Genomic DNA, 20,792 nt, shown 5'->3' with positions numbered 1-20,792 from the left:
CTAGCTCATCTTTACTCTACATTGCCCAGACTGTGTTGCTAACTCAAGCACTGGAGGTGGACGGTGTTTGTAATTATGAATGTACACTTTTAAGTGGCGGGGGGGATGGGGGAGTCAGGTAAAGGAAGTAGAAGTAGACTGAGCAGCAGACCTTGTGCTTCAGTGTTTAAAAAAAAAAAAAAAAAAAAGACGTCAGGCTGTGGTTCACTGCATGGATCGGTTTTCATTTGCGCTGAGAATGTGTGACAAGTACGCAGTTGCATTGCTCAAGACTACACAAAATAAGCGACGTCTTTCAATGTCTAAAGCAAAAAGCAAACCAAATGTATTTGTATCGCGCATTTCAAACACAAGGTAACTCAACGTGCTTTACATCATTAAAAGCCGCATACTTCTGTTTCTTTCGGCTTGTCCCGTTAGGGGTTGCCACAGAGTGTCATCTTTTTCCATCTAAGACCATCTCGTGCATCCTCCTCTCCAACATCCACTGTCCTCATTAAAACCGCATACAGTGCAAGTAATATGATCAAAAAGTGGACATATTCTAAAAAGCAAGAGGGAAAAAAAAGAAAGATTTAAAAACATTCACACTTGGGGCTGACCTCACTTCTATTGGCAACTTATTCCATTTGTGTGGAGCATAATAGCTAAATGCTGCTTCACCATGTTTGTTCTGGACTCTGCGCTCAACTATTTGACACGAGTCAGTCGATCTCAGAGCTCTACTGGGTTTGTATTCCGTAAGTACTTCTTTCATGTAATCAGGACTTAAATCATTTAGTGATTTATAGACCAGTAGCAGAACTTTAAAATCTATTCTAAAGCTGACTAGAAGCCAGTGCAAGGACTTTAGGATTGGAGTTATATCCTCTGACCACTTTGTTTTGGTCAGAACGGGAGCTGCAGCATTTTGAATGAGCTGCAGCTGTTTAATATTCTTTTCTTGGGAGTCCAGTCAGAAGACCATTACAGTAGTCAAGTCTACTTGAGATAAAAGCATAGATAAGCTTTTCCTTGTCTGCTTGACACATAAGATTTCACTCTAGATATGTTCTTCAGATGGTAGAAGGCAGTTTTTGTGATTGATTTGATATGATTGTTGAAAGTCAAGTCGGAATCAATCAGAACACCAAGGTTACGGACTTGGTCTTTGGTTTCTAAAGATAGAGAGTCCAGGTGTTTACTAACAGCAATTCTCTTTTCTTTATTGTCAAAAACAATTGTTACCAGTTTTTTATCTGATTTAGATAGTGGCACAATACCTCAATTGAAGTGTAATCATCTGGAGAAACTTGTAAATAAAACTGTGTCATCTGCATAGTTAAGGTAGTCAAAATTAAAGTTTTGAAGAATTTGATCCAAGGGTAACATATACAGGCTGAACATGAGAGGTCCAAGTACTGACCCTTGAGGGACCCCATAGGTCATTGCCATTCGCTGAGACCGAGCACCAACAATGGTCACAAGTAGCTCCTTTCCTCCAGGTAGGACCTAAACCATTTAAGGACCATTCCATTTAGTCCTACCCCCGTTTCCAATCTGTTTTGCAGTATATTGTGATCTACCATATCAAAACCCGCGCTGAGATCCAACAATATCTATGTATTTCTACTCGTAACAAATTTTACCAGTGTGATTTTTCGTGTTCGTCTGTGCATATTTGCGACTGCGATGGCACGCCTGTCAAATCACAGTGACTGCAAATGGCCCCATAAACTGCCTCGTATACAACAAGTGTTTCCATTGGTCGAATGTGGAGCACATTTGTTCCACACCTTCCACATCTGACCAATCAACAGACGCGTATCAGATTTTCTGCCTTGCTTGCAATAGTCGGATTGGAAAATGAACGAGTGTGTATTCTGGCTCGGGTTACGGTCGTAATATTGTCGAAAAATATAAAACATTTTTTGTATCCATGCAATTTAAAACGATGGAATTCTGTCTATAAACGGAAAAATCACATCTGAATACAATGAAAAGTTTCTCTCACTTCATCATTTGTCATGCGGGTAACCAATAAGAATGGGTACTAACAGTTCTAAAATATACGTTACACTGCCATTTTGTATGTGCTATTGGAAGCAATAATCATACTGGTCAACTCGTACGGTTAAGCCATAGTTCATACGGATTTTGTGGAGAATCTTACGTATACGGCCATATATCACAAATCATGCGGATTCTGAAAATTTCCATTTACTTTTGGCCAGAATGGTGCTAGTTTACTCTATTGTGGGGAAAAAAACAAATCTGGGCAATACCAAACGTAGCCTTCATCAAAGATTTTTGTCGCAGCAGGCATGATGTTTAGCGCAGCAGCAAATGTTGATTTAGATGAGTAAAATACTTTCATTTCCAGCAACTTTCCAGTAAATCCGATACGGTATTGGTGACGCTGACCTATTGAGATAGGAGCTCTACGGGGATATTACTGAACTGAAACAAAAAGTGAGTGTCATTTTTTATCTTGACTTTGATCATTTGTGGCTCAAATTAATTTGACTTAGCTCTTAGCTAATGTAGCGTGCATGCTTGCTAGTTAGCCGCCTGGGCCTCATTACAAATACATGGGATTATTGTAGTTTACATTGAAGCTCTCTTGCTCGCATTCTAGCTCATGGTCCTGTTTTTATAACAGTTGAGAATAATATAATTGAATGCTGTGTTTTCACCACAAGGGTGTCATGTGTATGTCAAGATAGACGTGCCATTTACTAAGATTGAGAATGGCTTCATAGGAACAATAGCTAATGTCAGTGACTTCATCTATAGCTTATTGTTAGCCTTATCATACAGATCAGCTCATTCCTTATTCACTAAAAATAAGGAATTGATCATCGGCATTCAGTGGATATGTAATCTTTCAAAATTTTTTCTTTTCCCATCACTGATTCTGGTGAATCACTCTTACAAATATCTGGAGGTATTGTAGCCTCTGTGATGAATAGCCATCTTTTTGATTATTCTACTTAGTAGAATTAGACAATAACTTCAGATATTATCATTCTGGAGATCTACAATAAAAATCATTGAAAAACTTGTTTTTCCCTCCGTTATTTTGACATATAATTTGCTTTGTTATGTTATAAAGATGTTTTGCTCTCAATAAGGATTTTTTTGGTAGTTTATACAGGTTGGTGCTCTGAAAAGTTGACAGGTATGAATAATCCAGCTACCAAATGTCTCATTTGTGTGTGACTAATAAAGTTTGATGAATGATGTTTTGGTATGGTAGTGATGAATTGCAGAGCCTTTAATGCAGCCTTCCCAATTTGGAATGGAGTAGATCCGCAGTGGGCAGCATGGTGGACGACTGCTTAGCACATCCGATGTGGAGTTTGCATGTTCTCTTTGTTCTTTGGTGGGTTTTTACAGGCACTCAGGTTTCCTCCCACATCCCAAAAACACAAAGGTTGATTGGTTTTTTTATTTTAGACCTGTGATGGCAACCATTTCAGGGTGTAATCCGCCTCTCACCCAAAGATAGCTGCGATGGGCTCGGGCTCCAGCACTCCCGTGACCCTTGTGAGGATAAGCGGGTCAGAAAATGGATGGGTGGATAAAAAACCTATTTCCCACAATTCCCCATTTTATTAATGGGGTTCAAAGAAACTGAGGTACAATAAAACATCACTGGGTGAGGAAATGAGTGTAATCCTATATGTATCATTTTATAATTTATAATCTCTAAATGTATCATCAAATAACCTTAAATTGAATTATTGATTAAAATTAATAAAAAAAGCAATGTCCTTACATTTATAATGCATGCAAGAAGTGAAAAAGAAGTGAACCAACTTGCTCTTCGTAGCACAATTCGAGGCTGCAGATTGAACTCAACGTCCAAGAGTTGACGTTGTGGCTTCTTCTCTTCTTCTTGGCCCCTAAACTCCTTCTCGTACTCTTCCTGCACACATTTTCACATGACGTTCACTTTGGGGGGAAGAGAAAAGCAAATGCAAACCCAACATGTGAAACAATTAAAGATGAAGACCGAAACGTGAGACACAAACTTCGAAAAAAAGGACTCGGAATCTTGATTAAATTGAAGACCATTATGAGCCACGTATCCACACAAGGAGCAGAACCCGAACTATTTACCAGACAATCGCAGTGCACATACAAAATCAAGAAGCATTCGCACTTACATACATAACAATTCAGAAAACAATTGTTCTTGTACTTCAAAAAAATCAGACAAACTACGCTGATAGAATGGAGCAGTTGGTGTTTTGTCCTCCCCAAAATACATTTCAGTATTTTATTCGATTTTGGTGGCGATAAGAAGACTTTACCTAAATATTGAGCACTGCTTAGCGAAGTGTTGATCACAAACGTCTCTCTTTCTTCGCAATATAAGATAAACTACAATAAGCCAGACCACTAAGATGTGGACGAGAGGACTCCAACCGGACACGAAGACAGCACGAATGAGGTTTTAGTCCACTAAAGCACTTAAAGGGGTGTCCGATGACGATGATTTACATTTGGTACAAATTCAGGAAGATTTGCTGAAGGATGATCGTCTCACCTCCCGCAAAGAGAGAAGTGAAAGATTACCCATGATGCTTTACGGCAAAACTATTTAAAGGGACAAGCTCCATTAAGAGAAGAACAAAGCTGTGTTAACTCACAGCATTGTCAAAGTTGAACAACACTTGACGAAACAGGCTCAAGCTTTTACGCAGCCTGACCGGGATAGGAACCCTAACCAATAGACCAGTGATTTCCAACCTTTATAGAGCCAAGGCACATATTTTACAATTGAAAAATCCCACAGCACACCAACAAAAGTAAAAGTCACCAAAAATGGATAGATTAATTACTGTATGTACTTCCTGCCATCTAATCAAAGAGGATATGTTTTTTTTTAGCAATTACATAAAATTGGATAACTTCCCACGGCACACCAAAGAGCGCTCACGGCACACCAATGTACCCCGGCACGCTGTTTGGGAATCACTGCAATAGACCACCAGGGACTAATCCTGACTATCCTTAAACGGGTCGGGTGTGGCTCAGCATCCGTTCGTGCTGCAGCGTACAAGCTTGAGACAGTCAACTTTCGTGGCAGTTTCGACCAAGATGTGATCGCATCCTGGTTTGTAACCTGCGTTGTTTCCGCAGAAACCCTCGTTCAAGTCTGGGTCACGGCAGGGATAAAGTGGTGTGTTATTATATAATGACGTAGAAAATAAAACCTGGACTGCACACTCTACATTCATCATCTGTTCCATCATTAAACAGGCTCTGACTTCCGGTCAGGGCAAAAAAAAGCATTGTAAACATACATTGTTATGGAAAACGACGCGATCATTATATAATACTTAATTGTGAAAGGTTTGGATGAAAAGTTATATCTTTGCGACCACCTCTATAGTTTTGACAACAAAATTGGCACCAAAAAAGCTAAACATAACCTATTCCAATTAAATTTGATATTATTACGTTTTACAATGTACAATTGTAAATCTGTCAAAGGACGTCAACTTTCACGTGAAATAGTACCCAAAGCAATGTTTTGCCCTGTTGGATGAAAAGTTATATCTTTGCGACCACCTCTATAGTTTTGACAACAAAATTGGCACCAAAAAAGCTAAACATAACCTATTCCAATTAAATTTGATATTATTACGTTTTACAATGTACAATTGTAAATCTGTCAAAGGACGTCAACTTTCACGTGAAATAGTACCCAAAGCAATGTTTTGCCCTGACCGGTACGTGTGGAAGTGACGTATAAGAATCGATTGTTTTATCTTACTTTGGTAACAATAACATTCATTCTCCAATATGATGAACACTTGTCTCTCCTTTTAATGCCAGACATACGTAGATCTACATGTATAACATTTTTCTATATTATTTTTGTGACGGGGTGACATGGTGGTGCAGCTGTTAAGCGTTGGCCTCAGTCCAGGGTTCAATCCGGGCCCACCTGTGTGGAGTTTGCATGTTATCCCTGTGCCTGTGTGCCTCCTGCTCGTTGACATCTGGGATTGGCTCCAACACTCCCACAACCCTTGTGAGGATCAGTAATTCAGAAAATGGATGGATGGTTTTGTGTGACATGATTGTGTTATTTAGAAATGGATTCGGTCATTTTCACAGCCAGCCACCTGGTCAGATTAAACGCTTGTGTCCCACTTCCAGATTAGCATTTGTGTCGAAAAAGGGGCAACACGTTGGTTTTTAGATGGGTTACATTAAGGGAAAAGGAAAGAAAAAACATCTATTAGTCGGTCTCAAAAATCGCAGGGTTCCTACAAATTGTGAAAGTATTTCGTTCGATTCAGAGAAAGCCACGCCAATTGATGCTTTATTCGTTGTGACGCCGAAGATTGGATTTTATTTTGTAAAGTAGTAGCTGTCTTGACTTCAGTCGGGTGGAGTGGGTGGTTTGTCACTTTAAATATACTTACGCAGGGGAGCCTGGGTGATATCTCTTTTTTTTTTTTTTTTTGCTTCTTCTTTGTCTTGTCGTCCTGCGGTAAGACATTCGATCGGCTTGAGTAAATCTGGGACTGAATATTGTGAATCCTCGACGCGCAACGTCTTTGATCACTATTTTAGTAGCCTAAAACATCATTCGTGCAATTTCGTGTCCGGTTGGAGTAGTTTCGTACACGTCGAAGTTTCTCGGCATAGCCCATGATTTTAGCATGCTAACAACGAGACGCGTTTGTGATCACCACTTGCCCTTCCCTCAACAGAAATCAAGCCTGAAATAAAGTCTTCTTCTTTCCACCGCCAACTAATAAGGAATGACAAAACTGACACTTAACTTTGGTTGAAAAACACACCCACTCAATTCTGTCGGCTTTGTCCTGTAGTTAACAATACTATCCATTTTCTGAGTCATTATTATCCTAACCTAAGTTCTGAATCCGGCGGTGCGGTGGACGACTGGTTAGTACACCGTTGTGAGGGCTGGGGTTCAAATCCCCGCCTCGCCAGTGTAGAGTTTACATGTTCTCCTCTTGCCCGGTTTGGGTTTCCTCCTAAAAACTAGATTTAACACGAGCAGAAGTTCTGGTGGCGATCAGCGAGTTAAAAAAAAAAAACAAAAACAAAAGAAAAAAACGATGCAATCACAAGATATAGCAATGACTATATATAAATGTATGTTCATTTACTACATACACGTGAATGTAATTGCTTGCAATATATATTTACAATAAATAATGCATCTTTGTTCATCTATTTAGGCAATCCATTTATCTTATCAATTTATCACAAACTGTCTCTCTTTGAGTAAAAGAAAAAGAGTTGTTGTCCTTATCTCTATCTTTTCCGATTGTTCTCCATGGCCACGCATGCAAACTGCCACGGAAACGCAGGGTTCAGTTGGGTGTTTGACAGCAGCCAAAGTGGGCGGCAGCGTGGCTGTGCCACTTGTTTGTGCGTCCTGCTGCACCCCATTGCATCCTGATTACGTTGTCTTTAAAGGAAGACTCTACCCAAAATTCATATGTACAATAAACACTCCAATGTGAAGTTACATTATTACATATATTTTGGACATTGAAAATAAAAACATTTGAAATCCAAGCAAAATTTGGATATGTGCCAGCTTTTCAGGAAGAAACATCCTTGACTCCGCCCCTGACGTCGCCGGTGCTTAGCATTATAGACCATTCGTTCCAGCTAAGCCAAGATGCCGACTTGTTCTGCACCAAAACTGAGAAAACGCACCCACATTAGTCCTTCTTTAACCTCCTGTGGGGTCAACCTGACAGGATAAAGCTGTGGCTCTCACAGTTGAGGCTCACTCAATCAGCGGGGAAATTTGCACGCATTTAGTCATAACTGATTAATAGCCTGTCGTGCTGGTACGGTAAAGCAACAACATACGTTATGAGTCGCAGTTGTTCAATCCCGGACTTCCGTGTGTGGAGTTTGCATGTTCTCCCCGTGTCTGCGTGTGTGTAAACTTGCCTCCTGTCCGTTGACAGCTGGGATAGGTTCCAGCATTCCTGCGACTGTCGTGCGGCCAAGAAAATGGATGGATGGATACCTGTATATACACGTGTAACACTTCCCGGTTACTATTTACGGCGATGCACGCATGCGAGAGGTGGATGACGAAGAATGAGGGGAGGGCTGTGTATCGAAGTAGGTTTAGTACTACCAGGATTTGAATTTGAAATGTAAAGTCAAATGAGATTTTTATTTGAAATGCCACAGAAAACAGGATTTGAATTTGAAATGTAAAGTGATCACATTTTCAATAGTTGTATTTCAGTGTAACTTTTCAATGTTAACAATTCAACTGGCTGCGATTTGCTGTCTAAAATTCACCGTCTGTGCCACCAGGCAGGGTTACTTCAGGTCAGAGCCAAACACCCAGCCAATCCAGTTACACTTTCTTAGTATGTGACGTCACTTCACTAAGAAAGCATAACTGCGATTGGCTGGGTGTTCTGCCTGGTGGTGGTGTTGGTAGCCATTTGAATTTCAGACAGCAAATTGTAGAAACTATTAAAAATGTGATCACTTTACATTTCAAATTCAAATCCTGTTTCACTTTACATTCCAAATTCAAATCCTGGTGGCACTAATCTACTTCCGTAAGTGTGCTTAGCTCGCGCTAAGGAAGCATGTGCAGGTAGTCCTTTGCTCGCAGTCAATTCCTCCTTAGCGTCCTTGCCTTTCTGCTCTTTTAAAGTTGGGAAATGCACTGTCTTTTCCCTTAATGAACATTAGGCTGATATTAAGCCTATGTTGATTTTTATCCTCGATCCATAATGTAAGTAATCTTTCAATTTCTGCAACGCTCAAAGAATGTCGCTTCTTTTTTTTGCTTCACGAAAAAGTTACTTTATGGTCACTGTATCCTTCATAGGGGCCAAACCCTTCACGTGCGCTAAAATATGGGCTATGTCTTTACTAATGATTGCCATGATCGACCGAATGAATACGAGTCTTAACCGATGTTCGTCGGTGTTAGTCCTTTCTCTGATTTATTATTTTTTTTCCCTGATGTTCAGCTTCGTTTCCATAGTAGTTGCTTTTCTTTCGGCTGGACCAGCATTGCTACAAAACCTAGCTTTATGCAATATGCATGATCTAAGCAGAAACGCTATGGTTCTGGGGACAAAATGGCGGACGAGACACTGGCGTCGTAAAAGCTAAATTTTGTAGGTTTAGACCGTTTTAACCCGAGGATTCCCTGTATATCCATGTGTATTCATGAGCGTCACTGAGCGTAACTGGCTCATCCCATGTCATAGCGTTACTGAGCCATATCAAGTCAAGTTACATTTTACTGTTTTGTCCTTTCAGATTTTTGACATTGTTTTTTGGACCAAGCCTTTTTTCCTTGTGCTTTTTGTGCCGTTAGACTGATTTTCCCTGCACAACCACATATTTGGAATAAGCCTTCCTAAAATCCATGCTTACATCTCAGCTTTCTGGATATGGATTCGACCCTCCGCCTCATTCGTGACAAAATCAAGTTTATTTACCATCTTTGCTGATATTCTGGTGTTTCACAATGCAAGACGCGATCATGAGTTTTTATCTCGTTATCCATGAGAAAGCGTGAAGTAAGGAGAACTGACAAGAAAATGGCAGGACCATCTGTTGGAGATGAAGTAAAGATAATTTGTTAAAAAAAAAGCCCATTGACCATAGTTGTAAAATGGAGGAAATCAGAACCACAACAATGTTTTGTGGGCCTAATTTACTGTTTAACACACAATGTCCAAATCTGAATCTTGATATAATTTAGATGTCCAAGTTTCACTTGGTTTCTTATCCCTGTTATGTAGCATGGAAAGTGTTATGATCGTCGTGTGAAAATGTGTGCAAGAACAACTGGAGAGTACAAGGAAGAAGTTCATGGGGTAAAAAAGGAGGAGGAGCCAGAATGTCAACTACTGGACGCTCTCTTCAATCTGCAGCCTCGCATTGTGTTATGCAGAGCAGGTTGGTTGACTTGTTGCATGCATTCTCATTTGAATGATTTTCTTACTTGTGGGCCCCATTTGATGATTCATTTAACGTAACATTATCCACATCCTGCCCTGCGACTGACTGACGACCAGTTCAAGGTGGAGTTCGCTGTTCGCCCAAAGTCAGCTGCAATAGGCTGCGGCACTCCTGTGAGCCTTGTGAGGATAAGTGGCTTGGAAAATGGATATACACAGTGTGTATTGTTTTGCCCACTTACGGTTCACCGTTCGCGGGCTCACATATTTGCTGATTTTGATCTCCCAAGTTTTTTCATTTTTAAATTTAATTATACCATAGTTTCACAATCTTACAGGTCAAAATTCTCTTCCAAATAAGATACCATATGATGTTGATCATGAGGCAACAAGGAACATTTGTCATCTGGAAGCAGAAGAAACTTCAATTGCCCCACACACTGACGATGTTGCACACACTCACGTTCTTGTTCTTCTTTTCCTTTCAGCATGTCCCGTTAGGGTTTCCACAGCGTGTCATGTTTTTCCATCTTAGCCTATCTTCTGCATCTTCCTCTCTAACCCCAACTGCCCTCATGTCTTCCCTCACCACATCCATAAACCTTCTCTTTGGTCTTCCTCTTGCTCTTTTGCCTGGCAGCTCCATCCTCAGCACCCTTCCACCAATATACTCACTCTCTTGCCTCTGAACATGTCCAAACCAGTCTTCTCTATCAAATCTTATCTCCAAAACATCCACCTTTGACTGTCTCTAATGAGCTCATTTCTAATCCTATCCAACCTGCTTACGCCGAGCGAGAACCTCAACATCTTCATTTCTGCTACCTCCAGTTCTGCTTCCTGTTGTTTCTTCAGTGCCACCGTCTCTAAAATAAAATGTATAATTTCTAAAAACTACAATATTTTTCGGTTTAGAGGAAAACACTTATACCCGGTTATGAATAAAGCGGAACAAAATGGATGGAGGTATGTTTATATATTTATTTCTCTCAAATATTTTGGCCTCAAACAGGTTTTGATCTTTGATTTTATTCTACAATACAGGAGTGTATTATCTTTTTAAACGAGAAATGTGACAAAATGTTAATGCCTGTTTATAGTCTCTGTTTAGCGGTCTAACAGCCTTACAACATAAAAGAAATGAAAAAAAACACTGTAAATAAAACAGCGTTTCCTACAGATGGAAAAAAATAATAATAAATGAAAAAACATATAGAGAGTCATCAGGTTACAGTGTCCTTGACCTACAACATTTCGACTTTACGATGCCTGTGTCTCGTCTGCCATTTTGTCCTTGTCACCAATGTGATTATGGTTTGCTTATGCATATTGCCGATCTGTGTTTGTGCGCCGGGAGTATTTTTGCATTTCACACATGAAGAGTTTGTTTTCAAAATGAGACATCCGTTTTTTTCATTTTGAGAAAAGGGCTTGGTATTGAAGTGAAAACAAACTCAATTTATGTTTCTAACTATTGGGGGATGGAAAGAGATGCTAAAAAGTAACTAAACACCATACTACAAAAAAATATTGGCTTTAATATTCACCAAGTTTTTTTGATGACAAATTTCATTTTTTCTCCAAAATGAGACATATCCAAACATTCTATTCTTGGCAAAGTGAGACATATCCAAATTTCGACTTAAACCTTCTGGAGCAGCTGTATTTTTTAAAAAAAAATCAGTTGCTTTTGATAGGCAATCATGAAAACTATTTGCCTTTCAACATTTCAACCATTTTAAAATAATATTTAAGACCATGACCACCACATTTAGAGAGTTAGGTATCAGAAATATGGGTCAGTCCCGAGTCACAATTTTCACAATTAGCTCACTAATGTCAGATGTTGAAAAAGGAGATGAAAAAATGGGAATTTCTTGTAAAAAGGTGTTTTTCAGTTATTTAGAAACTGTTTGTTTGTTCAGTATGAGGTCTTGGAAAGGCTGAGATTACATCATTGTAATTTTGTGTATCTGTATGCGATTCTGCAATCCGACATCTGCAAGCATTGTGTCACTCAGTTGATTAATTTTGTTTATAAGTTGATGTGAGATCATTAAGAAAGTAAACTGCTTCAAACCAGTCTACCAAGGTTAATATGGGTTGCGAGGGATACCAGCAGAAAAAAAATAGGTAGTCGATCTCATACACACATCTCCAAAATGAAATCAGTTTCAAACTCACAAATTCACTGTTTGAAATCTGACTCATTGAGTCTGCTTTCTTTTGATCTTATTTATAGCTGTCGCTGTCGGGGGAAAGAACACTGCAGAATAGGATATAAGTCTGTAGTAATAATAACAGTATTCATTATGCTCATAGACAGAAATTGAGTCTACTCCAAGGGTGTTGATTTCCTTTTAATGTCAACTTTTCTTAAGTCATAGCTGATAACTTTCCTTATAAAAAATGGCAAAAAAAGATTGCATAGAATTATAAAAATGTATTCATTCATTAATGATCGTTGGTGAAATATTTTGAACAACAAAATTACTATTCAAGCATTACACAATCATAGACAAAACAGTATGTTTATTACATTCAGATACAATGGTACTTGGATGAGAACTGAATTATTAAATTGCAATAATTTCATAAAGAATTAAAATTAAATGGGAAAAGCACCCTCACAATGGGACAGCCTGCAAGTAAACCAGCACAATCACTGATTCATTTATTCGATATTATTAAACATTGATAAACAAAATACAAGACTTAGTTCAGCTTGAAAGCAAGAAACACTGTAAAGATAAAATCGACAAAAATGCATGCCAAGGATCCAAATAAAAAAACATGGTAAAATGTATCACATGGCAAAACAATGAAAAGGTTTGCTACTGACTGTACTGGATATTTTTCAGTGTAAACAAAAACAATCTACAAAGATCAAAAGTCTTTATTTTCTTTCAATTCATAAGTAGAAAAGAAACATTACTGATTCGCACATCAGTAGATTCTATTAAAAATAGAATTAATGTAAAAGAAAATCCAAATGTGATAAAAAAGGAAACAATAGGTCAACTTCACAAAGAGAAAAAATAGGGTCTACTATCATAGCAAGCGCTTCTTTTCTGACCCAGTTTCCGCTGGGTTTCTTTTCCTTCCCAGCTTCATTCTCACCGGTGTCTCGTACATAAAATCAAACTCGGCATTAGCGTCTCTCTCAAACGTGGGCGCAGCCATTTTGGATGATGATGTGGAAGATACCGGAACTTCCCTCTAGACGAATTCTGATTGGATGCTGCTCGCTTCAGCAGCACACGCTGATTGAACGAAATTATGTCGCATTTTGCTCTAAATAAGATCTCGATATGTCGCATTTTGAAATAAAACGCGATCTTCCTTGGCTGATATAGAACGATATGTCGCACTTTCAACAAAAATCAGAGTATCCCAATAACTACCATTCGGAGCTGGATAATTTTGGCGCGAGTTTCGTAAATCTGAAAAAAATGCCTATGTCGCGTTTTGAAAACAAACTCTTCACATCTTTTTACGCATTATGACCCAAAAGAAGAAAAGTGTTTTTTTTTTTTTTTTTTTTTTTTTAACAATGCTGGTCTAGCCGAAACAAAAGCAAATGCAAAAACCAAGCTTAATATCCTAAAAAGATCCGAGAAAGGAGTAACACCGACAAACATCAGTTAAGACTTGGATGGCTGTGGCGATCATTATTCAGGACAAAGCCCATATTTTACCTCATGTGAAGGGTTTCGCTCCTTAGATTGATACCATGATCTCGAAGCAACTTTTTTCGTGAAAAAAAAAATGCAACATTGTTCGATCGTTGCACAGGTGGAAAGATTACTTACGTTATGGATTGAGGATCAAAATCAATGTAGACTTAATATCAGCGTGATGTTCATTAATGGAAAAGGCATGGCATATTTTCCCAACTTTGAAAAAGCAGAAAGGCAAAGACGATGAGGAAGAATTTACCGCTAGCAAGGCATGCACGGCATACATGTTTTTTTTCAATGTATTTTCTAATTTATATTCGGCTTTACTGGGGCTGGGAAGGGTCATCCATTGGGCCGAATGTGCCAAATGATTGCACTATTTGTCACTTGCATCCATTTCTTAATGTCTCAGCACTCTTTGTACAATGCTCATTGCAACGGACAATTTTTCTCTGAAGTCATTTCAAACTTCTGTCATCGCTAGAGGATTCTATCTTTTTGTACAATTGTCAAAAAAAAAATATGCGGCATAACCACATTAATGGCAAACTTTTATTGGTCAGTGGCTATTTTTTTCTTTTTTTTCGCTAATTTTCTCAAAAGTACTCTTGTCAATTCACTGTTGTTGCATTTGAGTGGCTCCAACTAGCAGAGACAAATTCCTTGTGTATTCTGGGCGTTCTAAACATGATTCTGATTCAAATTGTGGACAAAAGAACAAAATTTTTTTTGGTGGGAGTGGTGGGAACGAAGTTATTTGTTGTGATTTTCTTTTATGTTTTGAGCACTTTGATTTTGAAGTTCGTATGCCCGGATGTGTTTTTATTCCCATGACAGAACAGGAAGTTGTTTTCTTCGGTAATGGTGAAGGCGTGAAGACATACACAGAGAAAATTGTTCAAGATGATGATGATTAAAGTGTTTGTTAAGAAGGGAGAGAAGCTCTCACAGTGATCATAGAAATGACACATATTCAAGGCCATTTGACCATCATTATTCTCCACCTTAATTTCAACCAAGCTGCGAGAACACCCGACTAAATTTTAGATTTTTCAGCATATTAAATTGATCATAATTTTGGGATACGTCTGTGGTAATGTTGAGTGTGCAACGGTATATGATAGCAATGTCAATTATCAATCATACCAATTTGAACAAAGCAATGAAAAGCAAGCAAGAATTTTTCTTTCTCCTTAAAATTTCATTCAATTTCATTGTCTTGAGTGAAAAACAAAAATTTGTAGACGAATTACAGACCATTGTAAATTCCTTCCCCATTTCAGTTCTGGATTTTGTTTTTTACTGGTGATGAAAACCAACCTCATTTGTCCTCCCTCACCACATAAGTCATTTTATCAGTGGCTATCTGCCACAGTTGCGAGTTACTTATTAATAATAACTGCCCATTTCTTCGACTACAGTATGCAGTTACAAATTAAGTTAAATGTTGCAAACAAATTACATTTGAGGGCTTTGTGTTTGTCATTGGTCATGCAGAAATCAGTGAAAATCTTCATCCAGAGTGGCAGCAGTCAGTGTCCCGTTGCATCAAAGAGGAAGAGGAGTGTGAAGAGCTTCAACGCATCAAAGAGGAGGAGCTAGAGTTCCTTCACATCAAAGAGGAAGAGCAGGACGAAATCATCCAGGTTCCATCCATTGGTGTCCATTTGAAGAGTGAAGATGAAGGTCAAAGTGAGGAGAGACGAGGGGCTGAGCCTCCAAGCAGGAACAGCTCAACTGATGGAGACCTTTGTGAAAGATCACAAACAGATGGTCATGATGATGATGATAATGATGATGAACATTTGGAAGGCGATATGACATGTCACACTGCCAACAAATGCTGGAAATGTTCTCAGTGTAGGAAAGCTTTTGCTTCTATGAGGAATTTCAAACAACACATGAAAAGACACACAGGAGAAATGCCTTTTACATGCTCAATTTGTGGGAAAAGATACACTCAGAAGGGACACTTAAAAATACACACAAGAACACACACTGGTGAGAAACCCTTTTCCTGTCCAGTTTGTGATAAAAGATTCACTGAGAAGGGAAAATTAAAAAGACACACAGTAGCACACACTGGAGAGAAGCCTTTTGCCTGCACAGTTTGTGGTCAAAGATTCGCTGAGAAGGGGAAGTTAAAAATGCATACAAAAACACACACTGGTGAGAAACCTTTTTCCTGCTTAGTTTGCGGTCAAAGATTCACTTGGAAGGGAGATTTAAAAAGTCACACAAGAACCCACACTGGTGAGAAACCTCTTTCCTGCGCAGTTTGTGGTCAACGTTTTTCACGGAAGGGACACTTAAAAATGCACACAAGAACCCACACTGGGGAGAAGCCTTTTTCCTGCGAAGTTTGTGGTCAAAGATTCTCTGACGAGAGAAACTTGAAAACACACACAAGAACACACACTGGTGAGAAGCCTTTTTCCTGCGCAGTTTGTGGTCAAAGATTTACTCAAAAGGGAAACTTAAAAACACACACAAGAACGCACACTGGTGAGAAACCTTTTTCCTGCTCAGTTTGTTGTCAAAGATTCTCTTCTAAGTACCAGGCTCAGAAACACAAGTGTGCCGATAGGAAAAGCCATGATCAAGAAGCTTTTAACGTAAATGTGTAAAATGAAAGTAAGTACTATTATTGACTGAGAACGTTCTTGTATTCTGTGTACCACCTTTTATTGTATCTTTCTTGGATCCATCACAAAGGTCTCTTGCTGCCAAACGGCGGCTGATCTGATTTGAGTCATGCTCACAATCACACCTTAGGGGAATTTGCAGTCAGAAATCAATGCATATTTTTGGTATGTACGACGAAACCCACGTAAGTGTAGTGCGTTTAACTCTTTGTTGTGTATTTTTTTGGATGATGGATGAATGAGAAGACAGACACTTAGGCTGCTCTCAACTTGGTTTAGTCCTCTGTATTATAAAGGGGACATGTTAAAAAAATTGCTCTTCACAATTACTCTCACAACATGTACACACAAACATGTACACAAGAAGATATATCACAAAAACAATGTGATTTACAGGGAAGAAAATAACTATTTCAACACCTGCTATATTGCGAGTTTCCCACTGAGAATTCCTGTCCACTGTTAAAGAGATAATCTCCATCCATCCATTATCTACCGCTTTTCCGGGTCGGGTCGCGGGGGAAGTAGTTTCAGCAGAGATTGACTTCTCTTTCCCCTGCTCTTCTAGAGGGATCCCGCGGTGTTCCAAAGCCAACCGAGAGACATATTCTCTCTAGCGTGTCCTGGGTCGTCCTCTGGGTCTCTTTCCGGTGGGACATGCCCAGAACACCTCACCAGGGAAGCGTCCGGGAGGCATCCGAATCAGATGTCCTAGCCACCCTCAATCAGACCACTGAAGATGGGTCGTGGCTGGGTCTTTCAACCTGACAATAACCTGAAGCACACAGCCAGGAAAACCAAGCATATCAAGGTTCTGGCATAAGCTAGCCAGTCTCCAGACCTAAACCCAATAGAAAATCTTTGGAGGAAGCTGAAACTCCGTGCTTCTCAGCAACAGCCCAGAAACCTGTCTGATCTAAAGATCTGTGTGGAGGAGTGGGCCAAAATCCCTCCGGTGGTGTGTGCAAACCTGGTGAACAACTACAGGAAACGTTTGACCTCTGTCATTGCAAACAAAGACAACTGTACCAAATATTAACATTGATTTTCTCAGGTGTTCAAATACTTATTTGCAGCTGTATCACACAAATAAATAGTTAAAAAATCCTACATTGGGATTTCTGCATTTTTCTTTTTAGATTATCTCTCTCACAGTGGACATGCGCCTACGATGACAATTTCAGGCCCCTCCATGATTTCTAAGTGGGAGTACTTGCAATACAGCAGGGTGTTGAAATACTTATTTTCTTCACTCTACATCACAACAGATGAAAAGAATAGAAGAACTTGCATAAACTCACATACCTATTGTCATGGGCATGGTATGGCCACTTCCGTGGGTGGCGCTTCCTGTGAAGGGCGTGGCCAGGCCAATGCTCTGACTGTTGCCACCTCGGATAGCTGTCACAGCTGTGTCACATTTGGGACACTAATGAACTAAGTACTTAAGTGGTAAATGTGTCATGGGCATTTGCCAGTTCGTTGTAGTTGCCAGTCTGGGATACTCCGCTACTGTGCTTAAGTTTGTGTTGAGCAAACCTTTGTCACAGCGAGTCTGTGCCATATTAGTTTGATCACGTCTTGTTATGCTTCTTTTTTGCCTCATAGTCATCTGACTTTGTTTCACGTTTTTTTTGGATCTTGCCTAGCCTAGTGTTTTGGTGCCTCTGACTTGTTTTGGACTGCCTTTTGGTATTGACCTGTTTTTGGAATAAAACCTCTCTGAACATTATGCCTTTGCCTGGAAGTCCTGCATTTGGGTCCGCCCCCGTGCCGCTGGTTCTTGACAGAACGAACTGGCCAGAACAAGACCCAGCAAGGAAGATGTGGCGTTGATTGCCTGCCTCTGAGCGCTCCCAGCCCTGAGGAGAACGCCTCTCCTATCCGGGTGGGTTCAGTCTCGTTGTCCTCGCTTACCATACCACCCGTGTGCCCCTGGACTCTGATTTTTCAGATTACAAGGAAGACCTGAATTTATACAACCGGCTGCCTGATTTTGAGCCAGACAATGACTTTGATTTTTCTCTCCCGATGATCAGTCCCAGTCAATTTGTTTTGCTGCCCCATGCTTCCAGCCCCCGAGTGCCTTTGTCCTGTGCGTCCAAGTCCTCTTCCTCCAATCCTTTCTGGGGAACCTGTTTGGCCATCTAGCCAGGTCCTCCGCGTGGCGGCCAGATGGGACACCCAAGTAGGGTGCCCCCTTGTACCTCCCACTGCTCTCTGGCCAAGCCACAGCCAATGTACATTCTCGGCTGCCTGATGTCCACGCATCTTTGGCGGGTGGCCGACCCTCGGCTGCTCGATGACCACGTTCACGCCTCGTCGGCGACCGATCCTCAGCCACCTGACGACCACACTTCAGCGGCAACCGATTGTCGGCCACCCGATGATCACGCCCACGCCTTGACGGCGACCAAACCTCTGCCCCCGATAACCACGCCTCTCCGACGACCAATCCAAAGACATGTCCATGGCCACCCGTCCTGGCCGCCCGATAACCAAGCCTCGGCCGTCAGAGGGCCACGTCTCGCTGGCAAACAATACTCGGACGCCTTCCGCTCCTGTTTCAGCGGCAACCAAACCATGGACGCTTTCACGACCACGCCTCAGTCGCCGGACAATCATGCCGCAGCAGCACCTATCCACAGCCGCCTCACGTACACGTCTCAGTGTCGACCGACCCGCGGCAGCCACTGGCTCCCGATAATGGCCTGGGAGGTCTTCATCCAGAGCCGTCACCTGCTCCTCGAGGACGTCCACTCGAGTCGCCCCGTGGGGATCCTGGTGCTTGGCGTCCAGGTCGACCTCCTGACCTGCTCGGCCAGATGCCTCGCTTTTAGCGGCCTAGAAGGCCACCAGACAGAGTGGGGTTGGGGGGTGCGTGATGTCAATATCAAATAAGTGAATCATTTGTTGAAATAGACTGGAAAGAAACTTTGACTTTTGGTGACAAAGACCATGTCATCCTAAATAAAAAACACTTGAAACAGTGAGGCTGACTCCATTTGATTACATTTCAATTTTTCTCATGAAAAAGATTTCAAATGTCTTAAATCCATTGGAAATCCTCCAAAAACAAAGTGCCTGCACTTTTTCAGGAAAAAATGCCCCAAGCACAAATGGCCAAGTGAAAAAAAACTCCCAACTTAAGGAACTGTGGAAGATCACAACCAGACGATCTCGTAGATCCACTTGGGTGGTAACGACATGACGTCTCACTCTCCTCACGCTGTTGGATGAACGTGATATGACATGTCTTACGGACAACAAGTGATAAAAATGTTGTCAGTGTTGGGAAACATTTACATGTAAGAACAATTGAGAGATTTCCTGAGCATAATAAAGTCCTTGAAATCCTTGAAGATGACGGGCTAACAAAGAATTATCTCAACACTTTTACCGTCATTGGCTTGAATAATGATCAACATTTTATATTGTTTACGATTTCAACCATTTGTTTACTTACATTCTGGTGATGAAAAGTGTGACACATCACTGAAATATTTTTTATGTGACCATCCATCCATCCATTCTCTACCGGTTCTCCAGGTCAGGTCGTGGAGGAAGTAGCTTCAGCAGGGATACCCAGACTTCCTTTTCCCCTGCCTCTTCCAGCTCTTCTGGAGGGATCCCGAGGCGTTCCCAGGCCAGCTGAGAGGCATATTCTCGTGTCCTGAGTCGTCCCTGGAGTCTCTTTCCAGTGGGACATGCCCACAGCACCTCACCGGGGAGGCGTCTGGGAGGCATCTGGATCAGATGCCCCAGCCACCTCATCTGGCTCCTCTAAATGCGGAGGAGCGGCAGCTCGACACTGAGCCCCTCCCAGATGACCAAGCTTCTCATGCTATCACTAAGGGAGAGCCTGGACACCCTGCGGAGGAAACTCATTTCGGCTGAGCCCCATGGGTGCAGGCCCGGCCACCAGGTACTCGCCTTCGATCCCAATCTCCAGGCCTGGCTCCAGATGGGGGCTCCGGGGACCCGCGTCCGGGCAAGGGAAAGCAAGATCCAATTTTTGTATTCGTCATAGAGGGTTTGGAGGGGTGCTTTAGTCCCTCATCTAGGACATTTTTGCCATGGGTGACCCTACCAGGAGCATGAAGCCCCAGACAACTTAGCTCCTCAGATCACCAGGAAACACAAACCCCTCCGCCACGAATAGGTGAGGGTTCAAGGAGGGGTTTATGTGATAAAATACTGATAATTATTGTACGTTGTGCAAGTTAACAATACGCAGAAATATTTTTATCCTGTACTGCAACAACTGTCGCGCAGTCATTGCAAACAGATGTGCAGCCCCGGCCTAAAGACGTCCAACTGAGTCCCACCAGCAAGGAGTTCGTTAGCCAGAAAGGCCAACCAACCCTTGAACATCCTTGGTCAGACCTGGAAGATTTTTTCCAAATGGTTGATGTCCTTTCGAATGTGCTGCACTTAATCAATTTTTTCCCCTTTATGTGACTTTTACTTTTATACTCTAAGTCATTTCGAAACTCTTCTACACACTCTTCCATTGGGAAACAACCAAGGAT

The 20,792-nt window shown here is 41.0% G+C and overlaps 2 protein-coding genes across 16 annotated transcripts in view; one reads left to right on the top strand and one right to left on the bottom strand.

The window, feature by feature from the left end:
• Window positions 1-5,208, bottom strand: part of LOC133493639 (gastrula zinc finger protein XlCGF52.1-like) — a 28,061-nt gene extending 22,853 nt beyond the window's left edge. Inside the window, exons 1-4 of one of the 9 annotated variants that reach the window (XR_009793072.1) lie at window positions 4,299-4,897; window positions 3,802-3,910; window positions 3,481-3,525; window positions 2,561-3,391 (exon numbers count right to left, since the gene is read on the bottom strand). The gene's annotated coding sequence lies outside the window, so the exon portion shown is untranslated. Of the gene's footprint in view, window positions 1-2,560; window positions 3,392-3,415; window positions 3,526-3,760; window positions 3,911-4,298; window positions 4,913-4,942 lie in introns of those variants that run through there. The other 8 variants (XR_009793071.1, XR_009793073.1, XM_061807263.1 and 5 more) reach the window with 8 other exon arrangements.
• A 572-nt stretch (window positions 5,209-5,780) lies between these two features.
• Window positions 5,781-17,370, top strand: LOC133493635 (gastrula zinc finger protein XlCGF8.2DB-like). Of its 7 annotated transcripts, XR_009793069.1 has the most exons (5): window positions 5,781-6,028; window positions 9,777-9,933; window positions 15,113-16,249; window positions 16,331-16,425; window positions 16,829-17,370. XR_009793069.1 is itself a non-coding variant. In XM_061807245.1 (4 exons), the coding sequence occupies exons 1-3, from the start codon at window positions 5,957-5,959 to the stop codon at window positions 16,240-16,242; spliced, it is 1,359 nt and encodes a 452-aa protein (XP_061663229.1). In that variant the 5' UTR covers window positions 5,781-5,956; the 3' UTR covers window positions 16,243-16,249; window positions 16,331-17,370. The 7 variants fall into 7 exon arrangements, 5 of the variants coding, with proteins under 5 accessions (XP_061663229.1, XP_061663228.1, XP_061663231.1 ...); XM_061807245.1 differs by having other exon boundaries at window positions 16,331-17,370; XR_009793068.1 differs by having other exon boundaries at window positions 5,784-6,028; window positions 15,113-16,425.
• Window positions 17,371-20,792: the final 3,422 nt, after the last annotated feature.

The sequence above is a fragment of the Syngnathoides biaculeatus genome, chromosome 20 (genome assembly GCF_019802595.1).
Source record: "Syngnathoides biaculeatus isolate LvHL_M chromosome 20, ASM1980259v1, whole genome shotgun sequence".
In the NCBI taxonomy this organism is placed as follows: Eukaryota; Metazoa; Chordata; class Actinopteri; order Syngnathiformes; family Syngnathidae; genus Syngnathoides; species Syngnathoides biaculeatus.
This window is presented reverse-complemented; position numbering and strand designations above follow the sequence as displayed.

What these genes read in the sequence shown, in the direction of transcription:
- LOC133493635 (XM_061807245.1), top strand. Translation starts at nt 5,957, where the DNA reads ATGTTATCCCTGTGCCTGTGTGCCTCCTGCTCGTTGACATCTGGGATT. An exon ending in CCAACACTCCCACAACCCTT is followed by an intron (nt 6,029 to 9,776) that starts GTGAGGATCAGT and finishes CCTGTTATGTAG; the next exon opens with CATGGAAAGTGTTATGATCG. An exon ending in CATTGTGTTATGCAGAGCAG is followed by an intron (nt 9,934 to 15,112) that starts GTTGGTTGACTT and finishes TTGGTCATGCAG; the next exon opens with AAATCAGTGAAAATCTTCAT.